This window comes from Leucopleurus acutus, assembly GCF_964270905.1.
Source record: "Leucopleurus acutus genome assembly, chromosome: 9".
Taxonomy (NCBI): domain Eukaryota; kingdom Metazoa; phylum Chordata; class Mammalia; order Artiodactyla; family Delphinidae; genus Leucopleurus; species Leucopleurus acutus.
In genome coordinates this window covers 10,128,507-10,141,672 of record NC_139144.1, presented here as the reverse complement: position 1 = coordinate 10,141,672, position 13,166 = coordinate 10,128,507, and the positions used below count along the sequence as shown (strand labels likewise).

General features: G+C 58.8%; 1 protein-coding gene across 3 annotated transcripts; it reads left to right on the top strand.

Moving 5' to 3' along the window:
* The first annotated feature begins 204 nt into the window (after positions 1-204).
* DBNL (drebrin like) lies at positions 205-12,545 on the top strand. 3 transcript variants are annotated; one of them, XM_082845916.1, is made up of 13 exons: positions 211-331; positions 3,845-3,900; positions 5,826-5,938; positions 6,550-6,624; positions 7,628-7,774; positions 8,568-8,645; positions 8,956-9,107; positions 9,219-9,264; positions 9,673-9,766; positions 10,369-10,464; positions 10,567-10,679; positions 10,913-11,009; positions 11,491-12,545. In XM_082845916.1, exons 1-13 carry the CDS (start codon positions 249-251, stop codon positions 11,628-11,630), a joined length of 1,290 nt encoding a protein of 429 aa, XP_082702042.1. In that variant the 5' UTR covers positions 211-248; the 3' UTR covers positions 11,631-12,545. The 3 variants fall into 3 exon arrangements, with proteins under 3 accessions (XP_082702043.1, XP_082702042.1, XP_082702041.1); XM_082845915.1 differs by having other exon boundaries at positions 9,216-9,264; XM_082845917.1 differs by lacking the exons at positions 5,826-5,938; positions 6,550-6,624 and having other exon boundaries at positions 205-331; positions 9,216-9,264.
* Positions 12,546-13,166: the final 621 nt, after the last annotated feature.

Here is a 13,166-nt window from a genome sequence, read left to right as displayed (position 1 = left end):
GGACGCGCAGAAGGCCGCGCCCTCCCTCCACCCCCACGTCCAGCTGTCTGCAGACCGCGACCCGCACGCGGGCCCCAACTCCCCAACAGCCCTCTAGTCGCCTAGCCAGCACTCGCCCGCTCACTCGGGCCCCGCCTGCACCGCTTCCGCTTCCGGCTGTCGGGGCGGGGCTTCCGGCCGACGGGCGGGGCGTCGGGCTGCCCGGGCCCGGAAGCGGTGGCGGAGGCGCGGGCGCCGCAGTGTCGGCCATGGCTGTGAACCTGAGCCGGAACGGTCCGGCGCTGCAAGAGGCCTACGAGCAAGTGGTCAACGGGAAGTCCCCGACCGACTGGTGGGCGCCGAGGCGGCCAGGGGCGGGCCGGGGGCGGGCCGGGAGCGGGCTGGGGCCAGGGGGCGCGGAGCCCTGTCTGCCCCGCACCTGCGCCACACCCCGGGGGGGTGGCGGTCCCCACCCTGTCACCCCTTGCCCCACCGTGCGTGGGCAGGTTAAACCCGGCGTGGGGGTCCGGTGAGTCCCCAGCCCTTTCCCTCCGCTGGCCACCGGTCTCGGCCGTACGGGCCTCGTTGATGCATCCTGTACCTGGCTGTGCTTGAGGGCTTCGCCAGGTTCTCCTTTCTTGCCCGGGGACTTCCGTGGACAAAGGGGCCTTCCACAGCCCTCCTCGAGAAAGCGGAAGCTACGCCCGGCTTCTTCCAAACTCTGTGTTCAGGGATGGCCCTCTGAGGGTGGTCTGGCAGCCTTGCTTTGGAGATGTCAAGCAGGAAGGTGGAGGGGTTTAAGTCCCTGGTTCCCTGTGAATGTGTATTCGAGAACCTCCCTTTCTCCAAGAAGAATATACTTCATATTCCTGAGCTATGGGGAGATGAAGGAAAGGACGATGCTGGTTATGTGTTTGGGAAAAGGTCCCATCTTCCGTCCACCTCCCAGTGACATCCTTTCCTAGGTTGTCGGTGTTAGGGGCTTTATAGTACTGGAAGCCTGGATCTGAAGTCTCTGGGAGAGCCCTGGGCAGCCCACACATAGGGCCTGCTGTCTGTCCTGCAGCTAGGGTTGTTTTTTGCATGGTAATTCTCTGTTACCTTCCTTTTTGCTTAAAGTGTGTTCACTGACCAGTTTTGAGAACTTGTACTTCCAAAAACTATGCTGAGTACGATCGAGTGAGGTGACCAGCTTTTGGGTTGGGAGCCTTTTCCCATTGCCAAGGGAGGGGCCCGCTGGGCGTGGCTGAGCTACTGTGGCTCTCTCCACTTGTCAGGTGCTACTGCTTTCTCGTGTCTACTTTCCCTGGTGCCCAGCACAGAGTGGCTTTTGTACAGTGTACTGTTGTGACACTGAGGGCATTGTTGCCTTGCCATTCCTTCACCCCCAGGCCTTTTAGGGAAGAGCTTCAGGACACCAGCTGCCTGGGTCTGCAGAATCTCTGGGGCCACGTCGATGTGGGCAGGTCTCCATTCACTAGCTGAAAAAATATCTAGATCCATGTCACTTCCCTGCTTAAGCTCTGCAGTGGCTTCCTGTTGCATCATAAACACAGCCTGGACTCTTTGCCATGGCCGACAGGCTCCTGACCGCCCCTCCTGTTTACCGTGCTGTGGTCACACTTGTTTACCACCACTCTAGCTTTCTTTCTTTTCCTTAAACTTGCAAAGCAGTTTTCTCCTCATAGCTCTTGTTCTTTCTGCTTCCTCCGCATGGAGCGCCTTTCCACATCATCCTAGGGGGCTCCCCAAACTTCATTTCTCAGCTCTGATGTTGCCTTTTTGGAGAGGCCTTTCTGGATTCCTGTCTCCCTGGCTGCAGTACATTTTCCCATCTCCCTGGTTGACTGCCTTCAGGCATGCACCAGACACCCTCACTGGTTTTCTTGTCACCTTTGCTCTTCACCAGAAAGGGTGGGGTGGTCCCCATCTCTGTCCCTGATGTAGGGGTACTGAGAGCGGTGCGGAAAAAGTGGCAGAGGATATCAGAGCAAGAACAGGTGGTCTCCGTTCGGCGGGTCATAACATGTTTCTCATGCAGAGTGGGTGCCCCGGGCCAGGCCCTGGAGCCAGGTGGGCTGGAGAGCAACCACAGCATCAACTCTCCATACCGGCTCTTTCTCCTGGTTCCCCCAGGTGGTTCTTCCCCCAGCTTGTGGCATGTTTGCTCAGTTCCTGCTCCCACTGCACTATCTGACAGTATCTGACAGTATCTGACACTATCTGGGGGTGTGTGTGTGTGTGTGTGTGTGTGTGTGTGTGTGTGTGTTTTGTTTGTTTCCCATTAGAAAGTAAGTTCCACGCTATGTGCCTGCACAAGCCAACACACCATTTTTTTTTTCATGTCGGTTTGAAAGAAGGGTTGTTTGATTGAATGTGGTATGAGCCTCTGAACCGGGAACATTCAGGAAGGTGGCTTAGGCTGGAGCCCAGGGTGGAGGGGAATGAAGTCAGAGGGGTAGGTGGCAGGCACGGAGCGTGGCCTTTGCTAGCGGCTGGATCCCTTCTTGGAAAAGCTAAGCTGAGCAGCCATCTCCGGTTCTTGCTGCTTGTCCGGTGCCCCTGTCTTGTGCAGCCAGGGGCTTCTTTCCTCCGGGAGGAAGGCTGGTCAGGACTCTGGCCACCAGAGGCTGGATGTCTGCCACCACCCAATCTTCCTTTTCCCTGTTTTTCTGAGTGTTTCTCTCCTTCTGCACTCTCTCCTCTGCTGGGAAGCAGTGGTTCTTTCCTGGCAGTCTGTCCTCCCTCCCAGCCAGATCTCTGGACCTGGGTCTAATTTCTTCTGACTTTCTCAGGCTTAGGCAGCTCTGCCCAGTGGCATTAGCGAGGCCCTGGGGAAGCTGAGTGGACGTTGACATGGTTCCCGTCAGGCTGTTGACCCTGGAGCTTCTGTCTGGCGCGCCTCAGCAGGCCTGTGCCGTGGAGCGTGGGGTGATGATACCCCAGATTGGGTTTTGCCTTTGACTTGCTGTCTGATGGATTAGCACCCTCACCCTGTGGTCTGCCAGCACTCCCTGGAGCTGGGCTGCTGCAGAGTTCATGCAGATGTCTGGGCTTCATGTGGACTGCACAGAAGCCGCGTCTTCTAAAATGTTCTCTCTGAGTGACCTTTGTTCTGGTCTAGGGACCTTCCGTGGCCCAGATTTAATACAATTTACCATAATTTATAAGGCCACATCTTTACCAGAGTTCTTATGAATAATTAGGCTTACAGGAGAAGGGCGGTGTGACCCAGGGTCACCTGTGGAGACCTAAGGCTCTGCTAGATACAGCACGTGCCCAGCCAGGGAGCCTGTCTTGTGAGGAGCCTGACTGCGTGTTGAGTCATGGCCCCTGTGGTTTCCAGTGCCATATGCAACCGATAAAAGCCTGTGTGTGCTGGAAGGGCCTCAGGCCAGACAGACCTGCTCCGGCAACCCTTGAGGCTTCCCGGAAGACCACAGATATACACAGGGTCATTGGAAATGCACGTATTTCTCCTTCCTGCTTCTCCTTGGGGTGCTTTGGTTTCAGGAATATGCAGGTATCTTTTGTTTGTTCAAATGCACACACGTGGTAACTAGGTGGGTGTTTCACACGTAAACGTGTAGAAGGTTGCCATAAAACTTCACAGCTTAGTTTTCTTCCGAGTGGATGTATGCTCCCCGTCTCCATAGGCTTGTCCTCACAACAGGCCGGCTGCAGCTGAGAAGGCCCAGCTCTGGGGGGCCCAGCGGCCTACTGAGGTCCCGCCTTGTAGTTCAGAGTGGGGTCTGGGTCAGCCTACAGGGTTACTGCCAGGCTGAGCTCTTTGGGGCACAGCGTGAAGCCTTGGTGGGCACAGTGAGGGCAGATGGTGGTAGAGCCTGTTTGTGTTTTGTTTCAGGGCCCTCTTTACCTACGAAGGCAACAGCAATGACATCCGTGTGGCTGGCACTGGGGGTGAGTATGATAAGTGAGGAAGCAGATGGGCTCTTATGGACCATCAGGAGGCAGAAGCCCGGGAGGGAGGGTGAGGCGCGTGGAGGGGAGGGAGTCGTGATGTCACTGCTCCATCTCTGCTGGCATTTCAGCCGCCACAGCGGGAGGAAGGGCACTCAGGGTGCACAGGTGTCCCCTGCGTGTGGCGTGACTACAGTGACACCTCCCCTGGCTAAGGGTGAGCCTCCCCCACGTCAGTTTCATTCAACGTTGAGGAATTCCCTGGTGCCCTGATCGGGCCGGCTGCAGCCAGCCAGGCAGGACAGAGGCTCCCACTGAGCAGTGTGGGCCCCCTGGCACTCACAGCTCCTCCTGGCCAGCTTTGGGTTTCAGATGTTTCTAAGTGAAAATACCTTCTCCTTGGCTTTCTCTGCCTGGTGGTGCGAGGCAGCGCTGCTCTCTGTCTGTGTTGTAGTTGGAAGAGCTGAGATGGGAGATAGGCCAGCCCACTCCAGCTTGCAGGCAGCCCAAGGCCGGGCCTGTGCTGCATCCTTAGCCCTGGGCTGCAGCTGGGAGGGTAACAGTCCCAAAGAGCTGGGTGCTCGTGGTGGAGGAGAAGGTGCGGACACATCCTTCCCTCTGTCCTCTTCCTGCTGGGCACACCCTTACCCAGGAGAGGTCACATCAGTGCACATTGGTCCACTGGGACAGGGTGACATGGAAAAGTGCTACTCAAATACGGGATGATAGGAAGTGCCTCGGGAAGAACAGGCTCTTGGCCAGTGCTGGGCAGAGGGGTAGAAACTGCAGGCCCCCCACCTGATACCCCTAACTCCTCGTTCTCAAGGCCAGCTCACCTGACCTGAGTGACACGGCTTCACTGTTCAGTGCATGTTCACCAGCATGTTCTCTGCTTGCCCCATGAATGGTTCTGGTGACTTGTTGGTAGAAAACGTCTCCCTCTTTCGAGTGCCTCTCCTTAGTGGTCCTCTTTCTAGAAGGACTGCCACTGACAGTGGTCTCAGGTGCAGTGTGATGCCGTAGGGGACTGAGAATTGCAGAGCTCAGCTGAGTTTCATACCACCATCCTCAGTGGTATTCACAGGCTCTGCTGTAAGAGCCCAGAGCAGGGCCTCAGGACTGCCCCAGGTTCCCTGGAGCCCTGTAGCTAAAATACCTGATCCAGGTCCTTCTCACGGTCTGAGGAGGTTTGGGACACCTGATGAGAACCCAAAACTCTAGTACATGCTGGGGCTCACAGCCTGAGTGTCAGGGGAGAACGGCATAGGGTGGTTCATTTCTATGCCCCATCACTCCCTTATCCCCACTCAGAGAGTCTAAGAGCTGAGGCCCTATATGGCGGAGAGTTAACATCTGCTTGGGACCCTCTGGGTGGCCCTGGAGTCTGAGCAGACGTGGGTAAGGGCGGGGTGACTCACATCAGGCCCTGTTATTCCAGGGCGGTTTGTGGAGTCCAGGCATTGGTAAAATTGTTGCAGAGCCCCTCCATTTGGAGGTCTGGTGCCTGCCTGGTTTGTAGCGTAAATGACATTTTTACTTCCAGAATTACGTGTGGGTTTACAGGAGTGGTTTTTAGACTAGTGTGGCTTAAAAAATCACCTGAGGTGCCTTTCTTTCCTCCCTCCCTCCCTCCCTCCCTCCCTCCCTCCCTCCCTCCCTTCCTTCCTTTGTCTTCATTGCCTCTTAGGGGCTTCTCTCGTTGTGGTGAGCGGGGCTGAGCTGCTTTTCACAAATGCAGATCCTGGGTCCCATCCAGTTCTCATAAGTCAGCTTAGTGCGGGTAGTCCTAGGAATCTGGTTCAGACGCAGATGGGGCTGAGAACCCTGGTTTAGAGGCAGCTGGGGTTCCCTTTCCTGATGGACTAGGTGCCAGGGTGGGCGTGGGGTGCCTGGCCTGCCCCTGACTCTCCTTGTGACTGCTGCAGAGGGGGGCCTGGAGGAAATGGTGGAGGAGCTCAACAGTGGGAAGGTGATGTACGCCTTCTGCAGAGTGAAGGACCCAAACTCCGGCCTGCCCAAGTTTGTCCTCATCAACTGGGTATGTGGAACTTGAGGGCTTCTGAGTTCTCACCTAGGTGTGACCTGGAAAAACTCCCCTTTCTTCCTTTGTGCTTTGCCTTTTGTGAGTGGAGTGGAAGAGGACCTGACGTTAGAACAGCTTGAATCTGGTGACTGAACAGAATAGTGGATTGATTCAGTGTGGCCCAAAGAATACCTAGGGCCTTGCTAGTGCAGAATTCACTGTTCCAGCCCAGAACTACTCCTGTGAATGAACTACACACAATCACAGGGCACTCATGTTCTTGTCCCCTTCAGGGTAGTCATCCTGAGGGAGCAGAGTGCCTGGATTAGGGCTGGGAGGGCACTGGGAGTATAGGACAGGGGCTCTAGTGAAGTGGAGCCCCCTGGGTGGGGACTAGGGAATTCTAAGGCAACGCCCCACAGTGGACGCTGGCGACCGTCCTGCTCCAAGAACCTCCCTGACTCGGAGGTATGGGGGCTCACCGTGTCCTCTGCTTTGGGGTTGTGGTTTGCTTTTTCCCGGGACACAGGGAAACTGCTGAGTCCCTGGAGTGGGCAGTGGCTTTGCGGGGAGACCTGGGTCACACCGAGGAATTGGCGGGTCATGCTGGGTGTGCTGTGTTGCAGACCGGCGAGGGTGTGAATGACGTGCGGAAGGGAGCGTGCGCCAACCACGTCAGCACCATGGCCAGCTTCCTGAAGGTGAGGGCTGCTCTGTACAGGGCCTCACAGAGTTCACCAGGTCCCTAGGTTCCAGGGTGTGAGTGAGCGGGAATCACAGCCAGAGTCGGAAGTGTGCCTCACGTCCCGATGATCTGTCTGGACTTCAGGGCGTAGCCAGAGGCTGCTCTCGTCTTGCCCAGGAGGTAGCCAGAGCCACCTGCAAGCTGGCTTCAGCGGGAAGGAAGGACGAAGGACCTTGAGGAGGCCCTGCTGGAGCTGGTCTTGGGGCGGGGCTAGGCCTTGGGCTGCATTTGTTTTATAAGTACAAACTTCTAGCAGTACTAGGAGGATTTGGACGAGAAGGAAAGCTGCTTCTGCTCGCAACCTCAACGTGCATGTTCCCTTTAACGCATTCTTTCTGGTCCATTTCTGCACGTATTTATTTCAGTCATCATATAATGGAACCTTGTTTAACTTCAAAAGCATTTTGTATCAAAAAGCGTTTGTTGTTCACTTGTCAGCTTACTCTTTGCATTTCTTTGGTTACTGGCAAGGAGGCTCAGGACTTTGTTTTCTGGTTCTGCCAACGCTTCTTCAGATGCACCTCAGTTTCTCCATCTAGGAGCTGAAAGAGAAGGTCCCAAGCTTATTGGTATTTAGTAACAGCAAGGTCATAGTTGTAACTTCTCAAGAAGAAATCAGTAACTTGCTTTTTGTAGAAAATGTGTTTGTTTCCAGATGACTTTGAAGGTTGGATTTCATTCACTAGAAAGAAGCCCTTTAATGCCGGGGCTGTCTTACAGCGGCACAGAACAGGCCACACCGTGGAGGGCAAGGGCCTGCCACGCAGGCTGGGACAAGAGCGATGGGTTTCCCTCAGCTGGTTTTTCTGAGGCCTCGGGACGAGCGTGCCTTGGTTCCTGGCAGGGTCTCCCGACCCTGAGTGCGGTGCAGCTGTTGCGCTGTGCAGGCCGAGGTGTGCGGCCTGTCTTCTCCTGGGATTGCAATGCTGCTTCTTCATTAAGTGTCGCTCCTGCTGCAGGGGGCCCACGTGACCGTCAACGCCAGGGCCGAGGAGGACGTGGAGCCCGAGTGGATCATGCAGAAGGTGGCCAGGGCCTCCGGGGCCAACTACACCTTCCACGGAGAGAGCAGCCGCTTCCATGACACGGGCCCCCAGGCCCCGGTGGTGAGTGCTGTGTGGGCCTGAGGTGGCCGGGCAGGAGCGCGCGGTTCTAGCTGTGGACCGATTCGGCCCGCCCTCAGCGCTTTCTCCCTCGGGGGCTGGGCTCCCCCTGCCTGGCTTCCGGTCCTGGAGCCGGACTGAGGTGCAGATGGTGACCCCGAGCCTGACAGGAGCAATAGCTGCCTGCTGGTGAGGTGGGTGCTGGTGGGCATGAGGCGTGGCCTTTGACCCTGCCTGGTGGTTCCAGAGCCTCTTGTGTGTGCGCAGAGCTTCTCTGCGGGGAAATTCCATCCACCCTCCAGGCCGTGGCCCCAGAGTGTCCTGTGCCGCCCTGGATGGTGGTTGCTTTGGAGAAACTTCTGGTGGTGGACAGGGCAGGCCCCTCTGAGTTGTGGGCAGACGGACGCCTGTGGGCCTGTGGTCCGGTGCGGGATGGGAGCTGGGGTTCTTGGAGACCCTGTGGGCGCTGCCATGGCAGTCAGCTGTCTGAGGGCCCCTGTCCAGAGGCCTGCCTCAGAACTGCCCCGCCTCCAGGAATCTCAGGCAGGCCAAGGGGCCTTTCCTGCCTTGGCTTCCATCCACAGGGGCCTGGTGCAGCCAGAGACTCCTCCAGTGCTGTCTGGGGTTGGGCTTCCCCACTTGTGGTTTCCAGGGCCTTTCAGGCCCTCTTGGTATCAGTCTCCTTATGGGCCACCGGGCCAGGCGCCACTCCGTCTGCCGGGTGCCATCCTAACAGTTCTTACCTGCGTGCTCTGCTCTGTCGACGACCCTGTAGTGAATTCTCTGTCCGCCTCAGGGCTCTGTGTACCAGAAGACCAACGCCGTGTCTGAGATCAAAAGGGTTGGCAAAGACAGCTTCTGGGCCAAGGCAGAGGTAAGTGCCGCCCAGGGCATGAGGATGAGAGCTGGCATTCGGTCTGGTCCCGTATGCAGCAGACAGGAGGAAGTGGTTTACTCGCTGTGTCTCGGTTTTTCCTACAATAAGCTCCTAGATCAGATGTCCTTGGTAGCACCCATTCGCAGATGGTTGAACTAGGGGTCAGAGGTGTTAGGGAACAAGGCCAGGCAGCGAGTGTTGCTGTAGAGCCCACACTTGACCGCGGCCCGTGCGGGCTGCCTGGGCGGGTCCATGCCGCCGGCAGCGCCGAGGCCGAGGGGGCAGCCGCCTGCGCCTCTCCCCGCAGAAGGAGGAGGAGAACCGCAAGCTGGAGGAGAAGCGGCGGGCGGAGGAGGAGCGGCAGCGGCTGGAGCAGGAGCGCCGAGAGCGGGAGCTGCGCGAGGCCGCCCTCCGGGAGCAGCGCCACCAGCAGCAGGGCGGCGAGGCCGGGCCCCACAGGTGCGGCGGTGCTGCCCCCACCTCCTCTCCCCTCCCAAGGGCTGTCCCCCAGGGCAGGGGAGGGGGGGCCCGAGACCGGGCTGCAGCTCTTGCCTCTGCCCCTCCCAGCAGGAAGTATGAGCAGCAGGAAGTGCTTTCAAGGAGCGGAGAGGAGCAGGTGAGTCTTGAGGGCCAGAGTGATGCGCGTGGGTCCCTGACCAGCTGAGGCTCGTCTGGGACAGGTGCACAGGCTGCCTGCTGTGAGCCGTGGTGGCCGTGTGGGTCCCTCCAGATGCACACACCCCCCACCCAGCAGGCCTGAGGGAGGCGCTTACTGGGAGGGGCCTGCAGCCTGCTGGGGCAGATTAGAACGTGGGACACGTGGTGTGTCAGGGCCGTCAGTGGAGAGGAGAGCCAAGGGCAGAAGCTCAGCCCGGCATGGACCTCCGCCTGATGCTGGAAGAGGCCTGTGAGCCCCTCAGCTTTGGTGTTTTGCTTCCTGACCCCCTGCACAGCTGCAGGGAGCCAGGCAGGCCGATGGCTCCCGGATCCTCATTCACTGCCGGCTCCGTGCGCGCTCCTTCAGGAGCCTGTCTGTCCACAGCCAGCACACCCACGGGAGATTTTCAAGCAGAAGGAGAGGGCCGTGTCCACCACGCCCATGTCCAGCCCCCAGCCAGGTGAGACTTTGCTCTGCGCCCAGCTATGAGGCAGGGGAAGGCTGAAGGGGAGCCTGGGGTCCCAGGGCAGGGCCCCCTGACTTAGTGACAGATGTATCAGAAGGTGAAAGGGATGAGTAAGGAGAGCCCGTGCTCATGAGGGTTGCTTCTTGCACGGGAGCCGGGGACCTGGGTGTCCCCTTCCTGCTCTTGACGTGGTGGGACAAGAGGGGCCGTGTGTGGCTCTAGAGTGGACACCCTCCAGCCCCGGCCCTGTAAATCCCCCAACGCTGGGCTGTTAGCTGGGTCTCAGGGGCCTGCATCAGTCACCTCTCTGGCCCCCAAAGGCTATATCGGACTGCACTGCTGGTCAGCTCTCCAGCACTGCACGTGGCCCCCAAGGGGCTGCTTGGAGTGTACGATGTGTGTGTGTGTGAGATGTGTGCACAGCGGGTGGTATTCCTGCAGCTGCTGCATGTCCCTGTTCGCTCCCTGTATGACAGCCACTGTCCCAGAACAGGTCCACCCTCCGGGCAACACAGGGCACAGAAGGGGCAGAGAGGACTCGGCTCTTCCCCCTTTCCAGCAGTGTGATGTCTTCGATGTTTACCGTTGGTTTGCAGGCAAGCTGAGGAGCCCCTTCCTGCAGAAGCAGCTCACCCAACCGGAGACCCCCCTCAGCAGAGAGTCAGTTCACGCCACCTCAAGGCCCAGGGCAGGCAAGGCTCTCGGCTGCCCTGTGGGGAGTTGGGGGTGGGAGGGAGACGTGGCATGTCCTCTCCCCTCCCCTGGGTCAGAGTGGGCCGTGTCCTCCCGTGCAGATCTCCGCCAGGAGCCGGTGCCCAGCGCCCCTCCGTGCTCGGTGCCGGCGGAAGAGGAGGCCGTGTACGAGGAGCCCCCAGAGCAGGAGACCCTCTACGAGGAGCCTCCAATGGTGGGTTCTCTGCAGCAGTGCAGATGTGTGAAGGGCCCATGTGCCCGGAAACGCGCTCCTTGGCCGTACCCATTCCGTGGCTCCCTACCTGTGAATTACCTTGTTTAATTTTGGAGCATCCCGTGCCCCGTGTGCCCTCCCCCCAAGTCTGCCGTGAGCCCTGGTCACAGGCAGGGTTGAATCTGGGTAACCACGATCCCAGACTTCTCTTCTTCTTTCCCATCCGTGGGCAGGTGCAGCAGCAAGATACCAGCTCTGAGCGCATTGACCACTACCCGGGGCTGAGTGGGAAAGGGCTCTGTGCCCGGGCCCTGTATGACTACCAGGCAGGTAACGTGCTGCAGCCCTGCCACCTCAAACCACAGGGCCCAAGATCAGGAGGCAGGATTTGCGGACTCCCTCAAGGGGAGAGCCCCGGGGCGTGTCAGAAGTGAAGGCAGGAGGGTGCGAAGGGAGAGTGGGTGGGTGCCCTGCACAGCTCAGGCCTCCCCACATGCTGCGGGCAGCTACTTGCTGTCCACTGGTGTGAATCCCAGTTGCCCGCCTTGTCCTAGTGCCGGAAAGTGCGACTAGAGAAGAGGGGCCAGGCCTGGATGCCGGTGCCCCTGCTGACCCTGGGTAGAGGCCTCAGGGAGCAGGCTGATGTGTGGAAGTGCTGTGCTCCAGCCTTTCGCTGGGACAGTGAGCCCAGGGCCGGGCCCCGTAGGAAGGTGTGTGCTGGGGGAGTGGCCCCAGGAGCAGCGTCAGCACAGGCTGAGGGCCGGCTGGCCCAGGGCCCTCAGCACCGCATCTGGGCTCACCTTCTTTGCAGCCGACGAGACTGAGATCTCCTTCGACCCTGAGAACCTCATCACGGGCATTGAGGTGATCGACGAAGGCTGGTGGCGTGGCTACGGGCCGGACGGCCACTTTGGCATGTTTCCCGCCAACTACGTGGAGCTAATTGAGTAAAGGGCCCCGACTGCTGGCCGAGGCCAGGGGCTGTGCTTCCCCTCCCCTCCCAGACGCGACTTCCTCGTTGCTGGCAGAGGCGGCGTGAGGGCTGTGTACGGCACTTTTCTAGGAATGGGATCCCCCTGATGAGGGCAGGCCCTCGGGCTCCCTCTGGCTTGGGTGGCTCGGCCTCTGTTGCCCCAAATGCAGCAATAACCTGGTGATCTCCAGATGTGCTTCCAGCAGCTTCCCAAGTCCTCCCAACCAGCCTGGTCCTTGACCCCCAACAGAAGACACTGAGCCAAGCCTGCCCAGGGCCAGCCTCTTAGTGACCTCTGCCCAAGGGGTACGGCACTGCCAGTCTACGGGGGCGGGTCTGAGCAGGGGCATCTAGAGGTCTTCTTGTGCACTTGCCTTCTTTTCCTTTTCCTCTTGGCTTTAAGGGACAGTGTCTGTAGCTTCAGTGACCCTTGGGAACAGTGAACTTAGAGTTTATGACCAAAGTCAGAGTGGGTCATGACAATTTTGGTAGCAGTCTTTCTGGAACCTGTTCTGTGCTCCCCATTTCTCTGTCCCTCTGCCTGGGCTCTCCAAGCCCCCATCTAAGTATGTGAAGGAAGAGGTGAAAACATCAACAGACACTGCGTGTCCTTCCACGTGGCTCACTCTTGTCTGCTGGCCCCGGTGTGCACCTCAGTTGATACGGTTTAGGGAAAGTAACCATGGTGGCCTGTTCTACTGTCTTTCCTTCTTTCTGCCCCAGCCCATCCGTGCCTGCTTCTGGAGTAAGAATTGCCCTACACCGGCCCTAGCTCCGATCCCTCCTGTTGTAGCCCTCATGTGTGCACCCTCAGACCTCTGACCAGCCCTTAGCCACCTGAGGAGGCATAAAGGTCAATGTGTGACTGCAAGTCAGCCTCCTGCATTTCAGTTCTCGGGGAGGGGCCGAGGGCCCCCCTGACCCCTGCCATGGGGAGCCTCCTCCCACGCAGGACAGCCAGTGTGCACGTGTGCCTGGAGTGAGGCACCTGCACCCACGGAGCGTCTGGGGAATTAAGCTCTTACGCTCTGGGAGGTGCCAGGTGGAAGCAGCTTGGGGCAAAGGGTGCGCCGAGGGGGCTGTCGGCCCAGGTGGTGGCCAATCCCAGTGCCCCCTCCCCACCTGGCTGCAGATGGCGTTTCCTGTCTTAGGCTGAGCTGCAGGCAGGCCTCACTGTGTCCTGATTTCTTAGGACAGCCTCCAGGGCCCACCCCAGCTATGAAAGCCCCTTGAATCAGGTATTGCTAGCTTTGTGTCCCTGGACAAGGGGACCCCCATGGGGCAGGGCTCAGGGTACCACCTTGCCCTTCCCACCCTGGGGCAACCAGGACAGTAGAGGACAACCAATGTGAAGGAAGTGGCGTGTTGGCCACAGTCCTCGCTCGCCATGGGGAGGGCTGGGTCACTTGGACTCTCCCTAAGTGACCCTGGACACTCGGATTTACAGCAGGCTTGCCAAGTGGCTCTTCTGCTTTGTGGGTCATCGTAGGGGCTTGTCAGGAGCCACTCGATAG